This window comes from Lithobates pipiens, unplaced genomic scaffold (genome assembly GCF_037356315.1).
Source record: "Lithobates pipiens isolate NorthernLeopardFrog02 unplaced genomic scaffold, aLitPip1_a1.2 Scaffold_19, whole genome shotgun sequence".
Taxonomy (NCBI): Eukaryota; Metazoa; Chordata; class Amphibia; order Anura; family Ranidae; genus Lithobates; species Lithobates pipiens.
The window spans coordinates 223,018,940-223,038,509 of NW_027507764.1; the positions used below are offsets into that span (position 1 = coordinate 223,018,940).

The following is a 19,570-nucleotide window of genomic DNA, read 5'->3' on the forward strand; positions in this document are numbered from 1 at the left end:
GTTGTATGGGTGAAGATGTAATATCTCACCCACTTTAAACAGGGACCGATAACCCACCAAGATGTTATCCTAGTACAAATCTCTAGTCAGCTTCTTGAGTAAAAACCCAAATAATACCAAGGCCAAACTCAAATCTATCATTTTAGAAAAAGAACCGACATCCAGGATCGAAGAATGCTCTATCAGTAGCCAGAACAGCCACCCACACATGGAGCAAGCAGCGATCCTGTTGCTCAACAGTAATAGATGACTCCTACACCAACAAAAAGCAGCATTCCTGTATATACACATGACTGCATAATGGAGAAACCCTGGGCTGGGCAGAGAGCGTCTCAGTCTCCCAGCGGCATAGCTGATAGGCCGAGCCAGCTGCTGATCCAGACATGTGGTTGGATCCTGGCTGTAAAGTTGGGATCTTTCACCAGCTTTGACTGGCTGAGTGATATCAACCGACAGCGGGCTTTAGCCCACAGACAGAAGAAAGTGGACCCGGGAGTACAGAAAAAGACTTCACTCCTGTGATTCATAGGATAAGCAAGGCCAAAAAAGCTTTGCCCATACTTCTCCTTTAAAGCACAAGTTTACTTTTTTTTTCTTTCTTTTTTTTTACTAGTCTACCATATACACAAGCTAATCGTTTGCCAATTCCTATTGATTATGTTTATATAGCTTTATAACAACTTATCAGGTCTAAAATTTCTTTCTGGACTGCGTCTCATGTGGCTGATGAATCAGAACATACAAGCTAGACTTTAGAAGTTTAAATTAGGACAACCCTGTGTTTTTAAAAATAATTATCCTCAATGGAACAACTTTATCCAAGGATAACTGTATTTTAGTACAATTATCCTTAAAAAGTCTCCCCCAAGCCTGCCGCAATATGCGCTAATTTTTGTGAAATGGCCATTCACCTTTGAAATGAATAATGAGAATAATAGGATGACCTTCCCTTAGTAAGCACCTGAGATTGTAGTCCACAAGAAAAAAAAAGCCATCCAGGAAATATTTAAAGCAGCAGCTGTGTGGTTCCAGCTAGCTGCAAAGTAAACATTTCAGGGGACAGATCCAGGCACCAGCTCTGTAAATATGTATTATGTAAAAAATCTGGTAAAAGATGGTTATACTTGCTCAGGCAATTTGCATAAAGATTGATGCTAAATTCACCCCTGTTCTAGAAAAAAAAAGAAAAAAAGGTCAGCCTTTTTGAACTATTATTAGATTTTATTTTATTTATTTTTAAAGTAATACACAATTCTTGGTTCAATTGTACAGCCCACGAGGAAGCTCTCCTGCACACCCATCAAAAAAATGACATGTTAGAATACAGGAAATTGGGCTGACCAAGCAAATCCCCTATAAAACCACAAACAGAACTGAATGAGCTGCTAGCAACGCACCTTTTCTGATACACACAGCTATACTTAAAGCGGAAGAAAACCCATCGATTTAAACAGTTAAAAAAAAAAAAAAGACATGCCAGGAATGCTAACTGCACATTGGCTGTGCTCTCAGCCAAACTATCAAATCATCCAATGGCTGGTGTCATAACGAATCACATGTGCAGCACCATAGCAGTTGAAGATTAAACAGAGGCAAAGATGGCAGCTTCCTTGGCTGAAAACAATAGGGAGTTAACTTCCACTTTAATAGCAGTTTTGTGTCTCTTAGGCCCTTTCACACTTGTGCAGATGTGAACCGTCCCTTATTTATCAGTTGTGTCAGCCGTAAGGAAGGAAAAGAAGGTTTTTCTGATCTGTGCTGACCAGATGAGTTTTAAAAATGATGTCCTTTTACTGCCCTCTTATATTCCAGCCTATTATAATAAACACCAGTCTTACATGGGAAAAGACACATTCTCGCATGTGCATTCAGCGTTAATGCATTCTATTGGCTAGTAGGGGTGCAACGGATCAAAAAACCCACAGATCGGAATGTTCCTCGGATCAGAGTCATGGATCGGATCATTTTACGGATCAGCAAAAAAAAAAAACACAAGACAAATCTTGTTATACCCACTGGAGTTTTAGATTTCACAGTTATTTTCAATACAAAATGGAGCTTATATGCTTAAGAGCCGTTCACATAGGAGCAACTCGGGATCCGACTTCAGGTCGCCCCAAGTTGCCCCAAGGTGCGCTGTTGAGAAAATTAATGTTAGTTAATGGAACCGTCTTAATGTAAACTACAGCAGTCGCTTACGACTTCAAAAAAGGTTCCTGTACTACTTCAATCCGACTTCTAGGCGACTTGTACCCATTGATTTCAGTGGAGAAGAGGCCGGACACCGGGAGAAGAGGCCGAACAGAGCGGAGAAGTCGGAAGAAGACCCCCGGAGCCAGAAGAAGACCCCCGGAGCTGATTAATAAATTACTTTAAAAACCTGTAGTGTGTTTTTTTATTGACACTTTTTTTTTCCCAGGTGAACGTGTAGGGGTACGATGTACCCCATACTCATTCACATAGGCATACGGATATTTTCCCTTTAAACATTAGCAACCATGTAAGGTCAGCAAGTTTGCTGCTACTTTTAAAATTTAACATCTAAAGAGTCCTTCGGATTTAAAAAAACTGTATTTAAGCATATAAGCTCCGTTTTGTGTTGAAAATAACTGTGAAATCTAAAACTCCGGTGGGTGTAACAACATGTCCGCTTGCCCTCTTCTCACGCTATCATTACTGTGCAGGAGTGTGGGGTGTAGCAAGATGGCGGCGACAAAACGTCACGAGACAGCAGCTGCCAGGTGTACCAAGATGGCAGCCGCTCCAGAGCTAGGCCGAAGCCGCACCCTTTCCAAAGCCACACCATCAGCAGAACGCTCGGCGGAGCGCGTGGTGTGCCGATCTGAACAGGTTGACCAGTTCGGATCACGGATCTGTGACGATCCATTGCACCCCTATTGCCTAGGCTATAAATATATTACCCCAAACTTGCAGCACTACCTTCAGTGAAAAGGAGCCTTGGAAGAGATGGTATGGCCCTCACACTCTGTCCTCAGCACTGAACATAAAGAAAAGTAAAAAATACCAACCAGCTCTCAGAACAAGGAACTTCACCCAGGGACTGTGGCACATGATTGACATTGACACGATGCAGCCCTCCTCAGACTGGGCAATCTTCAGAAAACTGTGAAAACGTGTACAAGAGGGGACCTGCAACCCTCTTGTACATGTTTTCACAGTTCAGTACTAAATGTGCGAGATTATATGAAGAGGTAGAAGCAACAGACAACCAATGGAGCAATTGGACCTGGGAGACTTGATGTTTTTAAGAGAAGAAATGGACACAACAAATATCGTTTTGCTTTAGTTTTTTTTTTTTTCAGTTTATGCATTTTGTATGTTGTTAAAGCAGTATTAAACCCAAAAACAAAAAACGTAATATATTGCAGCTTACCAATCTTTAAAGATGGTGGCGGCATTAGCTTTCTTTCTTTTAGGCTTTTTCCCCCTTTATTTTCACCTGGTGATCACTAATACACTCCCTGTTTTAGGGTCTCCCCACTCTGAATGGAGGAGCGATGGAGACACCATTGAACAGATTCTCCGCCTTGTCTAAAAAGTTTTGCACCATACTGGATATCTTATAAAGTAAAAAAAATAAAAGATTTACTCTGTGATTAACTTACCTGACTTGAGGCAGGATCATTTCCATTTACACTGTCTTGAGACCTGGATAAATTCTGGGTGAAATAAAAGCACAGGGCACATGCATTTATGTGTATATCTTATATAAGTAGACACCATTTTTAGGTAATACTTCATTAGTCAAGTCAAGCTTTGTTAACCATTAATTAAGCTTTGTTAAACAATTATGTCTAAAATGTCAGGTTAGATTTGTGTAACAATACTCAAGAACAATAGTCGTACATTTCATTGCAGCTTGGCATACTGACATTTCTTTAAGTACAGTGCCTTGAAAAAATATTAACACCCCTTGAAATTTTTCACATTTTGTCATGTTACAAGCAAAAACGTGAATGTATTTTATTGGGATTTTATGTGATAGACCAACACAAAGTGGCAAATCATTTTAAAGTAGAAGGTTTCAAAATGGTTTACAAATAAATATCTGAAAAGTGTGGTGTGCATTTGAATTCAGCCCCCTTTACTCTGATACCCCTAACTAAAATCTAGTGCAATCAATTGCCTTCAGAAGTCACCCAATATGTAAACAGTTCACCTGTGTGGAATTTAAGCTCAGTATATATACACAGCTGTTGTGTGAAGCCTTCAGAGGTTTGTTAGAGAACCTTAGGGAACAAACAGCATCATGAAGGCCAAGGAACACACGAGACAGGTCAGGGATAAAGTTGTGGAGACGTTTAAAGTATGTTTAGATTATAAAAAAATAGCCTAAGCTTTGAACATCTCAAAGAGCACTGTTCAATTCCATCGTCCAAAAATGGAAAGAGTATGGCACAACTGCAAACCTACCAAGACATGCTCTGGTTAGAGGAGACCAAAATGCATCTTTTTGCCTACATGCAAAACGCTATGTGTGGCTGAAAACTAAAACTGCACATCACCCTGAGCACACTATCCCCACTATGAAACATGGTGGAGGCAGCATCATGTTTTGGGGTTGCTTTTCTTCAGCAGAGACAGGGAAGCTGGTCAGAGTTGATGGGAAGATGGATGGAGCCAAATACAGGACAATCTTAGAAGAAAACCTGTAAGAATCTGCAAAAGACTTGAGATTGGGGCAGAGATTCACCTTCCAGCAGGATAATATACAGCCAGAACTACAATGGAATAGTTTAAATCAAAGCATACTCATGTGTTAGAATGGCCCAGTCAAAGTCCAGACCTAAATCCAATTGAGTAGCTGTAGCAAGACTTGAAAAACGCTGTCCACAGACACTTTCCATCCAATCTGACAGAGCTTGAGATATTTTGCAAAGAAGAATGGGCAAAATTTTCACTCTCTAGATGTGGAAAGCTGGTAGAGACATACCCCAAAAAGACTTGCAGCTGTAATTGCAGTAAAAGGGGGGGTTCTACAAAGTACTGACTCAGGGGGGCTGAATATAAATGCACACCAAACTTTTCAGATATGTGCAAAAAAAAAAAAAACTGAAAGCCATTTATCATTTTTCTTCCACTTTTGTGTTGGTATATTAAATAAAATCCTATCAAAATACATTTAGGTTTTGGGTTGTAACATGACAAAATGAGGAAAATGTCAAGGGGTATGAATTCTTTTTCAAGGCACTGTATATCGAAACTAAAAAGGACATGAATGTAATTTATTGGCAAGAGCATATTGTATGTTTATTTAGTATCTGAAGATACTTTGAATGTATTCTTTTTTTTTTACCATGAATGATATACTTTAACATAATTTGCAGAAATCACTGTATGCATAAACTGCACAAAAACAACTGCTTTCCTTGAATATTAATCCTGATGAGATGCAACACAAGTATATACTGTGTTTGTATATGCAATTCAAGAGCGGTCACCACAGTTGCATTAGTGAAAAGACCCCATAACCAATACTGACAGAAATTAGGAGTAAGGCCTCATGTACACTGCTGTTGGTAAACGGAGGTTAAGGAGCAGATGGGCATTCCTTTCAACTGCTCCTGAACTTTCCTCTATGTTAGTTAACAGGGCCAAACACTTCTAAAAGCGGCTAAACGCAGTAACTCGTTTTATTTTTTAAACACTTCTAAACCGCAAACGTGGCAAAAATCCGCTAAGTGCGACATGTAAACGCGGCAAAACTGAAGTTTTAAAAAGTGATTGTAAACTCTTACAACACACTTTAACCCACAGGTAAGTGACGCTGAAAATAATAGATATTTACAATTCCCCGTACGAGGATTCCTTTTGCGCATGCTATGTACTTGGTGCATGCCCACTTTAGAAGGGTCACTGGCGGGTTACGCGCGCACAAGTGACGTCATGCGACTCCGGCCAGTCACAGAGCCGGAGTTCGTGACCCCGGAAGGAGAATGGACGCTTCCAGCTGCCGAGGAAATCGAGGACATCGCTGGCTCCTGTGTCAGGAAAGTGACACATAATGGGCTACTATGCGATGCATAGTAGTCCATTATGCTTTGCCTTTACAGGGAAACAAAGAGGAAGTAAACACATCAGGGTTTACTTCCCCTTTAAACGCGGGTTACTATCGTCTCAAGTTAAATCGTTCAGGAGAGGTTGTAAAAACATCCCGTGTACATGAAGCTTAAGTTTGATTAAAAGGTTTGTTGATGCAAATAATCCCCTTGCAACCACAACCATATATTAGTTCATGGAAATGCGCATTACAGATATGCTTAAAGAGCAACACCAGCCTAAATGATAATGGTTTTCTAAACTACAGTAATCAGCCGTTTAAAGCTCTAAAATTTAAATTCTCTACATTGTAACTCACAAAACCCTCATAAGACTAGTTTCTGCACCAGCCTGTATATTTACCAGGATGACTGAATTCAACACAGTCAGAAAAAAACTAAATAGAGGAGAACAACACAAGATTTTCTAAATTTGGCATTCAATGTGACATAAAACACAAATATAGTTTAGACATTTGTGAAAAAGGTGGTCTGCCATTGTTGCTTAACAAGACAGGCTAACCAAAATTGGGAGCATATCTACCTATACTGTAAATGGTTGCCCCTGAGGTAGTCATCTTTGATGTAGGAAGGGATAAGGAGATGTGAGTGGGTAGGGTTTGAAGACATAGCGGTGTGGGTAAGTGCATGATAGGAGAATATGTGATTTCAAACTAACACTGCTTGAAGCCTATTAAAGTGGTTTTATAGCCAAATTGGAGACTTTTACCTACAGGAAAGCCTATAATAAGGCTTACCTGTAGGTAAAAAAAAATATCTCCTAAACCTGTACGGTTTAGGAGATATTCCCCTCACAATGCGCCACTGACTGCAGCGGCGCATGCGCACAGGGGATTCCCGGCTGGAAGCCCGACAGACGCCGGACCCTGCCGGAGAGAAATCTCCTGCGCGCATTCGCGGGAGTGACGATATCGCGGCTCCAGCCACTTACAGCGCCGGAGCCGCGAAACCCGGAAGAAACACAGAGGGAACATGTCAGCTCCCTCGGCGTGGATCGGGACAGATGTCGGGGCCTCGTTCTAAGGCAAGTATTTCATAATGAGCTAGTATGCGGTGCATACTAGCTCATTATGCCTTTTGCTTTGCAGGTGAGCAAAAAAAAAAAAATTCAGCGGGTATACAAACGTTTGAAATCCTGTGCCTGATACAGGTGCATCATAAAGTGTGTGTTAAAGTGGAACTTCACTCTCCCAATCAACACTGATCATTTTTTTAATCCTCATGCTGCTTGCATCAGTAGATAGGAAAGTATATCATATTTACTTGTTTTAAACTTTTTTTTTTTTTTTACATTTCTTCAGTTAATTCCTGGTTTCTTGCCTAGGCAAATGATATCATACATCCCATACGTCTTCAAAAGGGGGTTGGAAGAGGGGATTTCTCAGTTAAGCACTCTCATGCATGCGTTGGCTAAGGGCAGATGGATTCCAGGAAGTGAATGCTACATGAATTATTTGCCCTTACTCAAGATGGCCACGGGCAGGGATGTATTTCAAAATGATTTCTCAACAAAATAAAGCATGGAGACATGTGAGGATGGGGAAGCTGGATTGGAATTAAAAAAAAAATTTTTTTTATTAAAATAGTATTTTGGGTTTGTAGTGCTCAGATACAGTGAAGATCTGCTTTAAGCGGTTCCTTTATTTTTAAACTCTATTGAGCACTTCTGGAAATTAATTGTTAAGGGATACTGGCGGGAAATTAATAAAGCTGCTCAACCAATTTTCTGGCATTAATCCCTTTTGTTAAAGTATTGCCCTATATTCATGAAGCATTGTGGTTCCGACAGCAACTCGTACACCAAATTCAGGTACTTCTAAAATTCAACTTTTACATTGCAGCGCAATGAATGCGCCAAATTCAAAATAAAATACTGACATAACAGTTCTTATATTAGGAAAATTGAGCTACTGTACTTAGCATGAACTTTCTTGGCATACAGAGACAGAGACTGGCACAAACAGATTTTGCTCATGTGCCTCACATGCATTCTAAAAGTGGTGCAGCATGTGCTAAACTCAAGTACAAGTTCTGAGCAGGTACGTAAATTTAAACAGATGATGCACTACTTTTAGAACGCATGAAAAGACACTTTAACAAAATCTGTCTGCACCAGTCTTTCTGACTTCCAGTGACTGAGGCTGGGTTCATGCCATCTTCACATGCGGCCCACAACAGGAGTCCAGTGCGTCCCTGTTCATGGTCCGATTTCAGGCCGAATTTAGGGCTGACTTGAAACATACCAAAAGACGAACAGGGCAGCAGTGGAGATCTGTGAACTGGCTCTATAGAGAATTGGTCAAAATCTCCTGCTATTGCGTTTTGGGTGCGGGGAACCCGCAATCCAATTCGCAATAGTGTGAACCCAGCCTGAATGTTACAACCTCTGTGTGTGTTAAGATGCTGATCACAGCATAAAGAGATGCCTGAATATAACCATTTATAGTATTTATAGTCCACCACAAAGCAAGTATTTCCACCTGGGGGGTGATTGCACTCCAATTTTCTCTGATCTATTTCAAGCACTTAATAGTTTATGACCATGAATGGACGTACACCATATTTGGTGAACTTTTGAGAAATTTCACCACACATATGTCTTTTGAAGGATATAATTATGCATGACATTTTAACACAATTTTTTACTGATATCAACCATTGATATACACTATTAGTTTATATACCGTGTGTATTAGCAGGTAATTTAGAACGATATGCTCCTTTTTATAGTGCCGCACACTATAGTTATTTACATATTTTATAAGTACAGTGCCTTGAAAAATTATTCATAACCCTTGAAATTTTCCACATGTTGTCATGTTACAACCAAAAAACGTAAATTTATTTTTTGGGGATTTTATGCGAGACCAACACAAAGTGGCACATAATTGTGAAGTGGAAGGAAAATAAATGGTTTTCAATATTTTTTACACGTAAATCTTTAAAAGGTGTGGTGCGCATTTGTATTCAACCCCCCTGAGTCATTATTTTGTCTCTACCAGCTTTACACATCTAGAGAGTGCCATTTTTGCCCAATCTCTTTTGCAAAATAGCTCAAGCTCTGTCAGATTGGACGGAGAGCATCTGAACAGCAATTTTCAAGTCTTGCCACAAATTCTCAATTGGATTTAGGTCTGAACTGTGACTGGGCCATTCTAACATATGAATATGCTTTGTACTCAATCATTCCATTGTAGCTCTGGCTGTAAGTTTAGGGTCGTTCTCCTGCTGGAAGGTGAACTTCTACCCCAGTCTCAAGTCTTTTGCAGACTAACAGGTTTTCTTCTAAGATTGCCCTGTATTTGGCTCCATCCATATTTCCATCAACTCTGACCAGCTTCCCTGCCCCTGCTGAAGAAAAGCATCCCCATATCATGATGCTGCCACCACCATATTTCACGGTAGGGATGGTGTGTTCAGGGTGAAGCTATGTGTGGTGGAAAACTAACACTGCACGTTTTCCTTTGGGACAAAAAGTTACATTTTGGTTTTATCTGAGCAGAGCACCTTCTTCCACAGGTTTGCTGTGTCCCTCACATGGCTAATCACAAACTGCAAATGGGACTTGCAGTTGTGCCATACTCTTTCCATTTCGGGATGATGGATTGAACAGTGCTCCATGAGATGTTCAAAGCTTGGGCCATTTTTTCTTATAACCTTACCCTGCTTTAAACTTTTTCACAACTTTATCCCTGATCTTTCTGGTGTGTTCCTTGGCCTTCATGATGCAGTTTGTACGCTCAAGTTCTCTAACAAACCTCTGATGGCTTCACAGAACAGCTGTATTTATACTGAGATTGAATTACACACAGGTGGACTAATTAGGTTACTTCTGAAGGCAAATGATTCCACTGGATTTTAGTTTGGGGTATCAGAGTAAAGGGGGCTGAATACAAAATGCATGCCACACTTTTTACATATTTATTTGTAAAAAATTTGGAAACCATTTTTATCACTTTCCTTCCACTTCACAATTATGTGCCACTTTGTGCTGGTCTATCACATAAAATCCCAATGAAATACATTTAAGTTTTTGGGTTGCAACATAACAAAATGTGGAAAATCTCAAGGGGTATGAATACTTTTTCAAGGCACCGTATGTTGGTTTTCAGTGCAGAGAAACCTAACATGGTAATTATTTTTTAGTGTCAGAAACAAGCGTCCCACAAACCCCATGAACTCAAAATTTAAGAGGGTGTACCTAACGTATATGTAAAGCTAAGACTTATTTATTTTGGATTTATGTTTCCCTGCTGCGGAGAATAACACCCTCTAAATCTGGTAGCCATAGTCACAGAAGAGAATGTGAAGGAAATTCCCAAATTTTACAGTTATAACAAAAGGCAGGGCATTGTCCTTCAATCTGGGACCCTATTCCAGTAACAACTTTCTAAATTGCATTTAGCTTTACAGGGCCCACTTCGCAATACTAAAACTTAAAATATGAAATTTTCCATAGTTAAGATCTTTAAGTGGTTCTAGAGGCTGAAGGTTTTTTACCTTCATGCATTCTATGCATGATACTTACCCAATACACACCTGAGCTCCATCTTGCTCCAGCGATTAGCACAAGAGCCTCGGCTTTCCGACGACTCTCACTCCTCATTGGATGAGGCAGCAGTCAGTCAGAGAAGGCAGTCAATCACAGCAAGTAAACCAATGAGGACTAGGGAACAAGCCTGCTTGAGTGGCCCCAGAGCAAGCCGCTTGCTCTGGGGGCACTTGACAGGAGAGAGGTGCCAGGAGCACCTGCAGGGGATCCGAGAAGTGGAGGATCGGGGCTGCTCTGTGCAAAACGGTGTGGTCCACCTGATGCAACACAGGCACAAAATCATCCTCGGTCACAGACTTCAATTAAATACCCAACTGCAAATGGAGTTTTCGCTGCACATAATTATGGGGGGTGTACTGGCAAACAGGAAAAACTATGGAAGACAGGCAGTGAGACATTAAGCAACCCTTGTGGCAAAGATCTCTGAAAAGGAAGCCTTACTGGTAAACATGTTATACTTACCTTACCCGTGCAGTGGTTTTGCACAGAGCAGCCCCAATCCCCCTCTTCTCAGGTCCCCTGCTGGCACTCCTGGCTACTCCTCCTTGCCTGTGGGAGGAGCACACGTTTTTGTTTTTTTACCTTCCTGAATAGAACGCATGAAGGTAAAAAAAAAAAAAAACCTTCAGAATTGACAACCACTTTAACTGCCACTTTTCTGGACAACTTGGTCTGTTGAAAAATAACAGATTTACTGGTGATCACCAGGTGAAAATGAAGGCGAGAAAGCCAAAAGAGAAAATGAATGCAGCCATGAAATATACGGATTGGTATACTACAATATAATAAGATTATAACCTAACACTAAGTAAAACCCTTCTAATCCATTCGTTACCTTATTCTGGCACTGAGAAGCAGATATCAGCTGAATCGTATATGTACATGTATGCGTGTATTTTATTTTTACTTTCTCATAATTGCATGTGAAAAGGAGGGGAGGGAAAAAAAATGCAGCACCAATCAGCAGTGTTCAAACTCTAATCAAGAAGTGGAAAATGAGGTGTTCTGTTGAAAACAAATCACGGTCAGGTAGACCAACTATATTTTCTGCCACAACTGCCAGAAAAATAGGATTTTTTTGTACTCACCATAAAATCCTTTTCTCTGTAGTTCACTGACTGACACAGCTCCTTTCTTAGACCATAGGGTTGTTATGCCACCTTCAGGAGAGGACTAGGCAGAATAGGCAGTTAACATGTTATAATAAAACTAGAACTTTCTAGTTCTACCCAAGGGGTGGTCCCTTAGGTAATAACCCCTCAGCTTGCTACTGCAGCCTCAGTACAACAACAAGCAGTATAACATAGATAAAAATAGGAGGGGAGGGTGCTGTGTCAGTCGGTGAACTACAGAGAAAAGGATTTTATGGAGAGTAGAAAAAAAATCCTATTTTCTTTTATATGTTTACCGATTGACACAGCTCCTTTCTTAGGCCATTGGGACTAGGGCTGCAACTAACGATTATTTTCATAATCGATTAGTTGGCCAATTATTGTTTTGATTAATCGGTTAAAAACCTTAAAAAAAAAAAAAAAAAAAAGGGGAAAAAAGTAATTTTGCTGCGATTTGTATTTTTAAATTTTTTTTGGCCAATTTGTTGTTGGGCAGATTCAATAACACAAATTGCGGCAAAAACGTATTATTACATGCTTTTCTGCAGCTTCTCCATTGAAGTATATTGAACCAAAAAAACTAAATAGCACTGTTTTGTGTTAAAAAAAAAAAAAAAAAAGTACTTGTCTTTTCCAAGCAGCTGAAAAAAATCATGGATATGAACGTGTCCCATGGGAAACAATGTAAATGAACTGTAGTGTGTTTCTGCAAATAGCACCAAAAACACATAGGCGTGACCCAGGCCTGAAATGTTTAGTAACATAATGGGGCTAAAAAAACTAAAAATTAGTACAAAAAGAGCAAATAATTACTACTGTAAGGGGTTCATTTTTTAACATGAGACAGTGAAAGTAATATTTACAGTAGCAATTTGCTCTTTTTGTACTATAAAGGGCTAATTTTAGTTTTTTTTAACCCCATTAGGTTACTGGCCGATTAATCGATTATGAAAATAATAATCGATTAATTTCATAATCGATTAGCTGTCAATTAATCGATTAGTTGTTTCAGCCCTAATTGGGACGTCCCCAAATAGTGCCAAAAATAGCGGAAACAGCATAAAAACTTCACCTACAATGGCATGTGGTAACTAGTATATAAACTTTACCCACAAAAACCAACAGTGTGTGGGAATAACCAAGAACTTTATTACCCACAAAAAAGGGAGTGCTCCTCAACTGGGAGTCACTACCTCCAAACCGCCTCAGAACTGCGTTAACAAATGCAACAGTGCATTTACTTAAAAGGTACTGTGTTTTTACCAAAAAAAGAAGAAAAAAATTTAAGTGCAATTGCAATTATACGGCCACCTACAAAACTTTGCGGCCAAAAAAGGCATCCGCTGATGCACCGACATCTACCTTGTAGAATTTTGTAAAGGTGTGGACAGACGACCAAGTCGCCGCTTTACACACTTGAATGACAGGCGCTTGATGTCGGAAGGCTGTCTGATCCACCTGGAAATGGTGGCTGACGAGACCGCCATGCCTTTTTTTCGGACCAGCCACCGAAAAAACAAACAAGGAGTTTGACTTCCGAAAGGGAGCCGTAGCAGACAAATACACCCTCAGAGCCCAAACCATGTCCAGGGCATGAAGGGCCACCTTCTTTCTGGGAAAGAATCAACAGGGGAATCTGATACTTTCAAATGGCGGTTTCTAAAGCGCCGACTATACCAGATTCAGATACCACGGAGGTAACGGTGGGCGCACCGGAGGAACTACATGTCGGACCCCTTGAACAAAAGTGCTCACTAAAGACAGCCAAAGCCAATATCTGTCCTTTCAGTATTACTGGAATCCCCTTGGCCTCCACTCTGCGGAGCAGACGTAGCAACAGTTTCAGTGGAGGAAAGGCATAGATCAGATGGTAGTGATCCCACGGAGCCACCAGCGCTTCTGATGCATCTGCCCAAGGATCTCTTGTCCTGGACACAAATCTCGGTACCTTCCTATTGAAACGGGAGGCCAGAAGATCCACGTCTGGTGTGCCCCATCTCAGGCACAGTAGCATTTACACCTCCGGATGCAACGCCCATTCTCTTGGGTCCAGCATCTGGCGACTTAGGTAATCCGCCTGCCAGTTCTCCACTCCCAGGATGTAAATGGCCGACAGGGCTCGTACATGTCTCTGCCCACTGAAGGATGTGAGTGACCTCCCGTGTGGCGGCTGAGCTCCTTGTTCCTCCTTGGTGATTGATGTAAGCCACTACCATGGCGTTGTCTGACTGGATCCTGATCGGACGCCCTCGAAGTCTTATTGACCATGTGGAGAGGTATAGCCTGATTGCTCTGTTCGAGCATATTGATCAGTAACTTGGATTCCTCCACCGACCAGGGGCCCTGGGTCGACTGAACTCCTATTACTCCACCCCAGCCGGATAGGCTGGCGTCCTTTGTGATCACTGTCCATTTCAGGGGTAGGAACGACTTCCCGGACCTAAGTGCCGGGGACCTCAGCCACCACAGCAGGGAATCCCTGACCAACTGGCTCATCTGAATCTGCCGATCAAGAGACAACAGAGATTTGTCCCATTTTGTCAAAATCTCCTTCTGCAGGACTCTGGTGTGAAACTGGGCATATGGTACTGCCTCAAAGGAGGCCACCATGAGTCCCAGGACTCACATGCAGAAGTGTAGTGACGACCACCTATAGTTCATCAACAGTTTTACCGTGGCTCTGACGGGAGAAAAAAAAAACTCTTGCTTCCATGGAGTCCAGCAGTAAGCCTAGGTACTCCAAATACTGAGTCGGTACGATCACCAACTTTTTTTAGGTTCTACAGCCACCCAAATTCCTGCAGGGTTTGTATGGTGATCAACACATCCTCCTCCAACTCTGAGGTGGAAGATGCTCTCAGAAGGAGATCGTCTAGGTACCCCACATTTGCGATCCTGCGTTCCTGCAGCAATGCCAAAACAGGAGCCAATACCTTGGTAAAGACTCGGGGGGCTGATGCCAAACCAAAAGGGAGAGCTACAAACTGGTAGTGGGCTTCCCCGACTGCAAATCGCAGAAACTTCTGATGCCTGAGGCATATGGGAATGTGCAGGTACGCATCCTGGATGTCCAAAGTCTCCTTGATGGAGTGCAGCGACTACTGAGCGAACTGATTCCATTCTGAACCTCTGTACTTTCACAAAGTCATTTAGGTCTTTCAGGTCCAAGATTAAACATAACCCTTCCTTTTTGGGGACTACAAACAGGTTTGAGTAGAACTCCTGGAAAAGTTCTGATACCAGTACTATCACCCCGCGACTCAGCAGGTCCCTTACCGCCCCCAAAAAGGGCCTCCCGGCGAGCCGGGAGTACGGGTATGCTGGAGGGGAAGAATCTGTTTTGCGGCCAAGAGAGGAACTCTATCTTGTAGCCTGAGGAAATCAGATCGCAGGTCCATTGGTCGGACAGCCGAGAGGGCCACTGGGCTGCAAACTCCCGAAGGCGACCCCCCACCCGAGTTGCGGGTGGGGGAAAACCTTCATGCTGTAGCACTTTTGCTCGCAGGCTTGCGGTTCCAGGGACGCTTTGGTCCTTCAGAGGTCGTCCTGTCAGGCTGGGGATGCTTGGTCGAAGCCCCACTCAGACGAAAAAGCCGTTTGAGCGGAAAAAAAAAAAAAAAGAGGGCCCTTGCCTACGGCGTGGCTCCTTAGCCTTCCTGGCCTGTGGGAGAAGTGTACTCTTACCACCTGTGGCATTTTTATTAATGTCATCCAAAGAGGCTCCAAAGAGCTGATCACCAAGGAAGGGAAGATCCGTCAGGGCTTTTTTGGATGCCTGGTCAGCAGACCAGCATTTTAACCAAATCAGGCGCCTCAGCACCACTGCTGACACTGAAGCCCTGAATAACAGTGGAAGGGTATCCAGGGCTGTGTCACAAATGTACTTCAGGCCTTGCACTAGTTGATCTGCTAGTTCCACGCAGACAGGAGAAGCCTGTTGCTCTCCCAATTCACGGTGCAAAAGTTTTGCCCACTCGGTTAGTGTCTGCGACACAAGTGCGGATGCCAGTACTGGTCGCATGGTTGACCCCACAACCGTAAACAAGGAATGAGCCACTGCCTTGGCCTTCCTGTCCGTTGGGTCCTTAAATGCAGGAAGCCCTCCATCAGGATCGTGGTTACTTTGTTTAACCTGGATACTGGGGGGTCCAAAGACTAGAAGAGCCGACCATTTTTTTGAGAAGGCTCTCCTCAAAGGGGTAACGCACTGCCATGTATTTGGGGACCGAAAAGGTCCGTTGCGGTCGACCCCGTTTCTTGTAAATTAACTTATCAAAATAAGTCAGATACGGGAACACCTTAGGTGAACGGGCTGGCTTACGGGACCCAAAAGGGACTGCTACATTAGCAGAGGGATCTGCTGGCTCCTGAACCTTCAGGGTATCATGCTGTGACAAGTGCTCCAACAAGCGCTTTGTCGCGCGCGGACCCGGACGGGTATTCATCCTCACTGTCCGAACGGTCCTGGTCAGCGTCATCTGAAACGACAGAGCAGGGGGTCACCAGCCTCAGCAGGACCCGAGTCTGCGTCAGAGCTCTCTCCGGAGGATGGGGGGGCAGGGGCTGTTTTTTACCACCTTTGCACCAACGCACCGCCTCCATCTTGGCAACAAACGAATTGAGGACCGCCGACAAATCATCCAGAGGCACTGCACAGTCTGCAGGCGAACCGGTTGCAATTGCCTGGATTTCGGGGGAAGAAACACCAGTTTCTGAAGCCATGCTGACCCTACCCTGTCTGCCACCTGATGGGGACTTGGGACAGTGATGGTCCCACCCTCCTAACTGCTGCTAGCTGAGAAGTGCTTTCCCGCAGGACTCAACACCCTGACTGGTTCTGCGCTGTCCAGATAGTAGTGCCTGTGTCCCTTGTCAGCTCCCAGGTGCATAGGAGATCCCACTGCGCTGTCCAGAGCTGCTGCAAATGGCACTGAAACTGACCAAAAACATGTTCAGGCTTCCAGAAAATGGCCGCCGAGCGTCCAGTATAAAGGACATAAACACAAGGAAGATAGCCGCCGAGCTACAGGAAAGCATGCTGCTTCTTACCCCACCAAAGATGGCCGCCGAACACTGTGTACCATGAGGGACAGTGAAGCAAACAGGCAAAGAATGGCAGTGACCAGCGCTACAGCGATCGACAGGTACAGCCTCCAGACACCCCCAGGGAGAGATCCACACACATCCAGGGCACAGCCAGGGCACAGCCAGCGCAGCCAGCGCAGTCCCCCCCAGGTGAGAGCCCCCCCGGAGAGCCCCTGCAAATGACACACACACCGCTCAGCAGCCTCATGCAGCATCCCCCACAGGGAGGGGGGTGGAGGGAAGACGGGGACAGAAGCGAGGGAGGTTAGGCAGCCCCAAATCGACCTCCCAGGGAATGCCCAGCTGCTCAGACCCACCAAAGCAGGGAGAGCTGTAATTACCAGTCCTGCAGAGCTGGGAGACATTCCATTACAGACCCACTCTCCAATCAGTACGGGGTGGCTGCTGGCCCGGCACACTGCGACACAGTAGTCCTATGTGTGCCCTGGAGCATAAACGCTCACCGACTACCTCTGGAGCTGAGGCCTGTTGTGGCCGAACCAGCATGTAGCTCTGGCCTGCACAAGCACCCTGGCCTGGCTGGGGAGATTATAAGGATAAGGGTATCCAGCCTGTCACCCAGCCGGCTGTTGATAGCAGATCACAGGATCTATCATCTTGAGCAAAAAGCAAAGCTTCCGCAGAAAAAACATGGACTGATGGGCCCGTCAGGCTTCCTAGGTCCTTCTCCTTCACTAGGGAAAATAAAACTGAAGCTGCATGGCAGGCTGAGGGGTCGTTACTTAAGGGACCACCCCTTGGGCAGAACTGGAAGTTCTGAGTTTCTTCATCACATGTTATGCCTAGTCCTCTCCTAAAGGTGGCATAACAACCCAATGGTCTAAAGAGAGGAGCTGTGTCAGTTGGTGAATGTAAGAGAAACGATTTTTGTAGACATCAGTTAAAATTTATGTAAACCCCTAGATCTCACACACACTGGCCCCTTATAAATGCCTTTCTCCATGCAGGAGAAAAGCAGCGTTAAAAACATGCCTAAAGTCGTTCATTCTTTTGGCCAAAATATTCGCTTTTTTATTTATTCTGGCCACTGAAGCTGATTAACGCTCAAGCAATAAATGCGCCAAGTGTTTAGGCATGTTTACACCCGTGTAGGCACATCAGGCGTTTTTTTCTGCCCAAATGCTCCTCTACTGGATAGAGTAATCAGTTAATTTTTTTTCCTTCAGGCTGAATAAAAAGATCTATATGCATGTATGGTCAGCTTAACAATGAATGTCTCTTATCTGCTCCCTTTTGGTCTGCTATACGTTTCCATTAAGGCTGTTTTATATCTGTTGTGCAATAAAAAGCCTTTTGATTTTGCTTGTGCTCTCTGCCTGTGCATAAGAAGGGGTTATGAAGATGAAAAAGGGGTAGGGAGATGGGAAGAGGTCTGAGTTCTTTCTAATGCATCAGAAATTAAGTAGGCAGCGCTAACAACACATGCTTTTGAATTCAGAGCTGAAAATGCACTGTGTTGTCATGTTTAAAAGTAAGGTAGGGGCAGACTATAGTACTGGTACATCAGTCTTTTTTTTTCCTGTACTTGGAGTATTTAAAACAATAAAAAATGAGGAAATGTGCATTTACTGCAGAAATGTATTAACTATGGTTTATTTATTTTTCCTCGCCATACGCTTTAAACAATTTATACACTATTATTATTATTAAACACGCATCCTGACAGATTCGATCAGTAGTTAAAGGCCTTGCAAATGAGTAAATTTGTGTTTAGGCTTCTCCTTCCATAGCTTGTGAACAAAAACTAGTGTTTGCCCTTCCTGGAGACAAGTAGCTGTGTATTAATGATTCAGAAGCACTGAGAATTAGGACCGTGCAAAGGCTTGTCAAGAAAATGTTAGAAGCACTCGCACATTAACAGAAGTAAGAGGTTACAAGAAAAAAAATTAAGGAGACTCCACAAAAGAAAAGCACACAGTAACAATACGATTAGTGCTGGTTACTAATACAGAGGTACTGAATTACTACTAGAGGGGTCTAGAAGCAATTCTAGAGTAAGTACACTTCAGGCACTGCTGAAAGGAAGGGCAGGACTCACCACACTGTCACTCTGTGGCTTAGACCATTTGGTATGGTCCAAAGCAAAAATAGTGTACTCAGAGAGTAAAGCAGGCTCTGCTATCATCCCGGCCAGAAGCTGCCATTCAATGCAATGGAATGAGGAAATAAATCATCATCAGACAGCAAGAAACAAGGAAATGTTCATTTAACATTATGCTTCCAAGTTAATTTCACCACAACACAAGCATGTAAAAAAAAAAAATCATAGTCACAAAAGCATGTAAAAAAAAAAAAAAAAATCAGTCATAAAAACAGGTGTTGCACCCCAAGTTAGCTATACCATCTGCTCTTGTTCAGAAATTGTACAATTAGCTTAATATTTCCCCTGGGCACATGTTCACAAACATCCATGAATTAATATATTCAAATATTTAAAGAAACAGAATAAAAAAAAAGGAAAAATGTATAATATACACTGTGCATATGTATGTATGTATGTATGTATGTATGTATGTATGAATGAATAAGTACAGGGTATACAGGGGTCCCAAAAGTCTGGATCCATGTCCATGGACATCAAGTTATTAGAAATCAGAATTGACATCCCTTTGTTAGTGTATCAGAATCAGCCAAGTACAACCATCTCTGCATCTAACAGATTTTTGGGACACCCCAAATATTCCTTCACACACCCACGCATATTTCAGAGTGCAAAGGAT

The 19,570-nt window shown here is 42.8% G+C and overlaps 1 protein-coding gene across 7 annotated transcripts in view; it reads right to left on the reverse strand.

Annotated features, from left to right (window-relative positions):
- GOLGA4 (golgin A4) overlaps window positions 1-19,570 on the reverse strand; it is a 223,384-nt gene that overhangs the window by 180,394 nt on the left and 23,420 nt on the right. For 6 of the 7 annotated variants that reach the window (XM_077491722.1, XM_077491720.1, XM_077491723.1 and 3 more), the window contains exon 4: window positions 3,627-3,680. The exons of the other annotated variant lie outside the window; for it this stretch is intronic. In XM_077491722.1, coding sequence (XP_077347848.1) covers window positions 3,627-3,680 — 54 coding nt within the window. The remainder of the gene's footprint in view (window positions 1-3,626; window positions 3,681-19,570) is intronic. 7 annotated transcript variants of the gene reach the window in all.